This window comes from Centropristis striata, chromosome 1 (assembly GCF_030273125.1).
Source record: "Centropristis striata isolate RG_2023a ecotype Rhode Island chromosome 1, C.striata_1.0, whole genome shotgun sequence".
Taxonomy (NCBI): Eukaryota; Metazoa; Chordata; class Actinopteri; order Perciformes; family Serranidae; genus Centropristis; species Centropristis striata.
The window spans coordinates 345,328-352,500 of record NC_081517.1 but is presented as its reverse complement, the minus strand read 5'-3'; the positions used below and the strand labels follow the sequence as shown (position 1 = coordinate 352,500).

General features: G+C 43.2%; 1 protein-coding gene across 4 annotated transcripts in view; it reads left to right on the top strand.

Annotated features, from left to right (window-relative positions):
- The window catches only part of gcgrb (glucagon receptor b), an 88,986-nt gene extending 82,087 nt beyond the window's left edge, over positions 1 to 6,899 (top strand). For all 4 annotated transcript variants that reach the window (XM_059343815.1, XM_059343704.1, XM_059343736.1 and 1 more), the window contains 4 exons: positions 58 to 146; positions 231 to 375; positions 1,566 to 1,607; positions 4,632 to 6,899. In XM_059343815.1, the coding sequence (XP_059199798.1) occupies positions 58 to 146; positions 231 to 375; positions 1,566 to 1,607; positions 4,632 to 5,036 (681 nt within the window). In that variant the 3' untranslated portion in view covers positions 5,037 to 6,899. The remainder of the gene's footprint in view (positions 1 to 57; positions 147 to 230; positions 376 to 1,565; positions 1,608 to 4,631) is intronic.
- Positions 6,900 to 7,173: the final 274 nt, after the last annotated feature.

Genomic DNA, 7,173 nt, shown 5'->3' with positions numbered 1-7,173 from the left:
TTTAGTATATTTGTTTACATGTAACTCTCCTCTCTTCTTCTTCTTCTTCTTCTTCAGATTAACTTCTTCATATTTATACGGATCATTAAGATCCTGATGTCTAAACTCAGAGCTCATCAGATGAGATACACGGACTACAAGTTCAGGTGAGTCTTACCTGATGAAGTGAACTCAGTGAATCGATCTGTTGCTCTTTGTTTCAGTCTTTTATCTCTCCTCCTCTGATCCAGATTAGCAAAGTCCACTCTGACGCTGATTCCTCTGCTGGGGATCCACGCCATCCTCTTCACCTTCGTCATCGACGAGTCCGTCCCTAAAGGCTCCATGCTGCGCCTCATCCGCCTCTTCTGTGACCTGCTGTTCAACTCCTTCCAGGTCAGAGTCCTTAAACTCATTCACATTACATCCTTAAATGTTTCAACGTTAGTGTGTTTCTCAGGAATCATTTATTAGCCTTTTCCTGTTTCTTTACTGTATGTTCTCTCTGATATTAAGTCATTATGTTTGTTAAATCTATTAATTTAGACTTAAAATGTATTTTTTTCCATTTTATATAATTATTTTGTCAAACTTTTTAAGAACGGGTAAAACAGGAAACTGGAGAAAACTCCTGTACAAATGAATAAATGATGTAAGCACAATATAAATATTTATAGGTGCCCTGTGGAGGTTTTCTTGTAAACAAAAAGTTTCTGTTTACATCCAATGTCACTGACCAAAATGCATTGTTTGTGTTTATCCTGGAGGCCGAACAAATATGCTGTATTCTTTCCTCATAATGCAGGCACAAAAAAAATAAAAAAAATAATGAAACCTGTATTGTATGGAGGCGTACAATATGGATTTTTTTTTTTCAAACAATAACCGATTATTACCTGCTTCTCAATTACTGATAACTTCCCATTTTTTTCCATTTATATATAAAATTATATAAAAAATCATAAACTGCAGTTTATGCACACCTGAGGTTAAGAATGGATTAGATGAAGAACGCTGCTGCAGCAGCTCAGATCAGGAGGCCGAGGCTGCAGGTCACTCAGACTCACCAAAACTGGACAACACTGGATCTGAAAAACGTTTCCTGGTCTGAGTCTCAACTTCTCCTGCAACATTCAGACAGAGTCGGTGGTGTGAACAACATGAAACCATGGATCCACCTGCCTGGTATTAATGGTTTATGAAGGTGGGGGTGTAAAGGTGGAGGGGATGTTTTCATCTCTGAGGACCAGCTGAGCATTGTTTAAACGCCACAGTGCATCAGTTGCATGATGTTATCATGTCAACATGGACCAGAACCTCTGAGGAATGATTCCAGCTCCTTGTTGAATCCTGCAAAGGAAGAATTAATGCAGTTCTGAAGGTCCAACCGGTTATTAGCAAGGTGTACCTAATAAAGTGGCCAGGGAGATTAGTTACTTTTAAAAAAAACTTCCTGTGAAAACCAAACGTAAGTGATCTCAGGGTATCTATGGTAATAATTAGAATATTTAGAGGTGTTTCCCCAGTATAAACGGTGTCACATTAATGTTCCATGGCTGACTGAAGTGGATCTGGTTCTGTTTCAGGGCCTGCTGGTTGCCATTCTCTACTGCTTCGTCAACAAAGAGGTGAGACAGATGAGCTTTCATGTCGAGCACCACCTTAATTTAATCTCTGCAGTTCCTTCCTCTCCCTCATAGAGACGATAACTGAGACATGTTTCATCATCAGTGTTGCCGTTATCAGTGTTTTTATATCTAAAAGCTCTAAAGTCTCTGTTGGAGCTCCACTTTATTCTGTTGTTTACAGAGTGGGACGGACTCCACCTCATCATCTGATCATCTCTCAACTTTTAGATGGAGTCTTTGGCCTGATAGTCACAGACTAGAGTCCATCTAATGACGTCCTCGTGTCTCATTTAATCTTCCTCATGTGTCTGTCCTCTATCTGTCCTGTATCTGTCCTGTATCTGTCCTCTATCTGTCCTCTGTCTGTCCTCTATCTGTCCTCTATCTGTCCTCTATCTGTCTTCTATCTGTCCTGTATCTGTCCTCTATCTGTCCTGTATCTGTCCTCTATCTGTCCTCTATCTGTCTTCTATCTGTCCTGTATCTGTCCTCTATCTGTCCTGTATCTGTCCTGTATCTGTCCTCTGTTTGTCTGTCCTCTATCTGTCCTCTATCTGTCCTCTATCTGTCCTCTATCTGTCTTCTATCTGTCCTGTATCTGTCCTCTATCTGTCCTCTATCTGTCCTGTATCTGTCCTCTATCTGTCCTCTATCTGTCCTCTATCTGTCTTCTATCTGTCCTGTATCTGTCCTCTATCTGTCCTCTATCTGTCCTGTATCTGTCCTGTATCTGTCCTCTATCTGTCCTGTATCTGTCCTCTATCTGTCCTGTATCTGTCCTCTGTTTGTCTGTCCTCTATCTGTCCTCTATCTGTCCTCTACCTGTCCTCTATCTGTCCTCTATCTGTCCTCTATCTGTCCTCTATCTGTCCTCTGTCTGCCCTCTGTCTGTCCTGTATCTGTCCTCTATCTGTCCTCTGTTTGTCTGTCCTCTATCTGTCCTCTATCTGTCCTCTATCTGTCCTCTACCTGTCCTCTATCTGTCCTCTATCTGTCCTCTACCTGTCCTCTGTCTGTCCTCTGTCTGTCCTCTATCTGTCCTGTATCTGTCCTCTGTTTGTCTGTCCTCTATCTGTCTTCTATCTGTCCTCTACCTGTCCTCTATCTGTCCTGTATCTGTCCTGTATCTGTCCTCTATCTGTCCTCTATCTGTCCTGTATCTGTCCTGTATCTGTCTTGTGTCTGTCCTGTATCTGTCCTCTATCTGTCCTCTATCCGTCCTGTATCTGTCCTCTATCTGTCCTGTATCTGTCCTCTATCTGTCCTGTATCTGTCCTCTATCTGTCCTCTATCTGTCCTGTATCTGTCTTGTGTCTGTCCTGTATCTGTCCTCTATCTGTCCTCTATCCGTCCTGTATCTGTCCTCTATCTGTCCTCTATCTGTCCTCTATCTGTCCTGTATCTGTCCTCTATCTGTCCTGTATCTGTCCTCTACCTGTCCTCTATCTGTCCTCTATCTGTCCTCTACCTGTCCTCTGTCTGTCCTCTGTCTGTCCTCTATCTGTCCTGTATCTGTCCTCTGTTTGTCTGTCCTCTATCTGTCTTCTATCTGTCCTCTACCTGTCCTCTATCTGTCCTGTATCTGTCCTCTATCTGTCCTCTATCTGTCCTGTATCTGTCCTCTATCTGTCCTCTATCTGTCCTGTATCTGTCCTCTATCTGTCTTCTATCTGTCCTCTACCTGTCCTCTATCTGTCCTCTATCTGTCCTGTATCTGTCCTCTATCTGTCCTCTATCTGTCCTGTATCTGTCCTCTATCTGTCTTGTGTCTGTCCTGTATCTGTCCTCTATCTGTCCTCTATCCGTCCTGTATCTGTCCTCTGTTTGTCTGTCCTCTATCTGTCTTCTATCTGTCCTCTACCTGTCCTCTACCTGTCCTGTATCTGTCCTCTACCTGTCCTCTATCTGTCCTCTATCTGTCCTCTACCTGTCCTCTATCTGTCCTGTATCTGTCCTCTATCTGTCCTCTATCTGTCCTGTATCTGTCCTCTATCTGTCCTCTATCTGTCCTGTATCTGTCCTCTATCTGTCTTCTATCTGTCCTCTACCTGTCCTCTATCTGTCCTCTATCTGTCCTGTATCTGTCCTCTATCTGTCCTCTATCTGTCCTGTATCTGTCCTCTATCTGTCTTGTGTCTGTCCTGTATCTGTCCTCTATCTGTCCTCTATCTGTCCTCTATCCGTCCTGTATCTGTCCTCTGTTTGTCTGTCCTCTATCTGTCTTCTATCTGTCCTCTACCTGTCCTCTACCTGTCCTGTATCTGTCCTCTATCTGTCCTCTATCTGTCCTGTATCTGTCCTCTATCTGTCCTCTGTCTGTCCTCTGTCTGTCCTCTATCTGTCCTCTATCCGTCCTGTATCTGTCCTCTGTTTGTCTGTCCTCTATCTGTCTTCTATCTGTCCTCTACCTGTCCTCTACCTGTCCTGTATCTGTCCTCTATCTGTCCTCTATCTGTCCTGTATCTGTCCTCTATCTGTCCTGTATCTGTCCTCTATCTGTCCTCTATCTGTCCTGTATCTGTCCTGTATCTGTCCTCTATCTGTCCTCTATCTGTCCTCTATCTGTCCTCTACCTGTCCTGTATCTGTCCTGTATCTGTCCTCTATCTGTCCTCTACCTGTCCTCTATCTGTCCTGTATCTGTCCTGTATCTGTCCTCTACCTGTCCTCTATCTGTCCTCTGTCTGTCCTCTATCTGTCCTGTATCTGTCCTCTACCTGTCCTGTATCTGTCCTCTACCTGTCCTGTATCTGTCCTCTGTCTGTCCTCTACCTGTCCTCTATCTGTCCTCTATCTGTCCTGTATCTGTCCTCTATCTGTCCTCTGTCTGTCCTGTATCTGTCCTCTATCTGTCCTCTATCTGTCCTCTACCTGTCCTGTATCTGTCCTCTATCTGTCCTCTATCTGTCCTGTATCTGTCCTCTACCTGTCCTCTGTCTGTCCTGTATCTGTCCTCTATCTGTCCTGTACCTGTCCTCTATCTGTCCTCTATCTGTCCTCTATCTGTCCTCTGTCCGTCCATCAGGTGCAGTCTGAGATGCTGAAGAAGTGGAAGCGGTGGAAGTTGGGTAAGGACATCGATGAGGAGTACCGCCACACCCACAGCCAGACGCCGCACGTCAAGAGCGGCAGCATCGCCACCGGCAACCTGCCCTATCTCCATGACAACAACGACAGCGAGCCCGGCGGCGACTCGCCTCGCCTCAACAAAGCCGCCGGAGACGCCTCGCGCGGCGCCGCTCCCGAGGAGAACCGCAGGCTGGTGGTGTCCTACAGCAACGGGAGGAGCGCGGCGGCCAAGTGCCGGCTGCAGTTCTCCTTCCTGCCACACCGAGGCGCCGGCCGCCACGCCAGCAGCACGGAGGACGCCAGTCTGGAGGACAAGCTGCAGCGCTGCACGTCCTCTGTGGACGGAGAGACGAACGTCTGAGGACGAGCAGATCACTGATGGACAGGAACTAGACACAGATCAGGAGGTTCTTCTGCTGATTCATCTTTACTGGCTTTGGGACCTTGAGCAGATTTGTTTTATCAGGAATGATAAAATAAAAGAAAAGGACTCACATCTTTCCATCCGTACGCTGTCGTCGTGGTGATGGCGCCTGCGTTGTGTGCGATGGACGCTCGTTGTTTTTGTGGTACAAAGACCCTCAAAGTGTCAAGTTTTTTACTGCTTTGGTTTCATGGAAACAGAATGTGGACTTCTGCATGCGACTCGTGACTCGTCTTGCTGCCATGAAGAGACGAGGAGGCTTTAATGTTTAACTTATTCTAGTTCAAATGACCAAACTAGAGAATAATAACAATACACCACGGAGGTTTTACGTCCAACGGAAATCAAATCCACTGTTTAATGCACATTCCTTGCTTTGTGTCGATATAAAGCCCGCCGGTCTGCTTTTAACAGATTTTCCTGACTGAATGTATAAGGAGAAATATGGGTAAAACTCTATTTAAGTGTATATATGTAATTAGAAATGTGCCCACAGCATTTATCCAGCCAGGAGACTTGATTGAGTTCTTGATTGATTCTCGTGCAGACTTGACACACTAAGTGACTTGGACGGACAGCAATCATGGTTCTGTTTCAGCCGTAAGTCTTCTGTAGGATGGAGGCAAACACTCAACGTAAAGTGGTATTCTACACAATCGGAAAAAATCCTTTTTATGTGATGGAAAGCTTTTTCATTTCCCATCATAATGAGTGAATATGTTTAGTTGAGAAGAGCAGCAGACAGCTGAACAACCTGATTTTGGTGTTTTTGTTATTCCTTCGTTCATGTTTCATGACTCAGAAAGCAAAATGTGCCACACAGAACCACTTTTATCATTTTAAACTGAGAAAATGAGCATATTAAAGCAAGCACTGGTGTGGTTTCAACATTTAGATTCAGTACAGAAATGGATTTACTTCACCAAGGGATTCCTGATGAACTTTTGGTCGAGGATGATAAACACTGTAAATATGAATAAAGTGAATATGGGTGTTTTGAAGAGAAAGACGGGTGGGTGGTGGGCTTTGTTGTTCTTCTGTTCTTCTGCTTCAGTCCAGGTGATTAAAAACAAGGACAAACATGATTAATTATCTTGAGGAAAGACACAGAACATGATTGTACCTGTCCTTTATTTAAAGTGTCAAAGCAAACAATGTGATGAGAGAAAGCAAAAAGTTTCTTTTTAATAAAGCCAAATGTTTGTGTCTCATACGTCTCTGTGGATCCAATTAAACTGAATTCTGTCAGCATTAAAAGTCTCACTATATCTTGTGTCAATTCAACATATGACAGAGATATAAGCGTTTCTCCAGTTATTCAGAGTTGATTGATCGTGAGCTGACACACTATTCACAAATTTGTGAGTCAAATAAGTGAAATATTTGTACTTAACTGACATTTTGTGGCAGCAGAAATATTCCGTCTCAACATGCTAAAAAACGAGACACACAAATGAAATGAAGTCATGTGTGCACATGTCCGTATATGATGTGCAGTTATTGCACATTATGATTGACTGCAAAGCCAATCAGTGGACTAACCATCAATCAATGCACGTTTCCATTGGAGACGACTGCAACATGAAATTATAATGACTCCACTGTGTGTTGATACGCAGAGGGTAATAAGATGTCAGCAAATGAATTATTTATTGGTTCCATGTCTAATAATGTGTGTGTGATGGGAACACCTCCCTCTCCATGACTGAATCTACATAAAACAGAGAACATGAGAACATTTACCACTGGAGGCTCTGAAGCGTCTGCATGGAAACAGAATCTTTCACTTTGTGTCAAAGAATGAAGAGCATTAAAGACTTTTGACTTTGAGGGTTTAGATTTTATCTTTGTCTCTTGTTATGTGGATGTATTGCACATTTATAGAATAACCACTGCCATTTAAAAATAAATAAATAAATAAAAAGTGTTGCATATGAAGCCTTAAAGATGCATGACAGATTATTCATAATGTTCAGATAATGTGCTGGTATTTACAGTTTTTTCTGTAATGTAATGCCATTTCTTCTTAAAACACACTTCTTATTTTCCAGGGAGATTCCAACATTCACGTTTT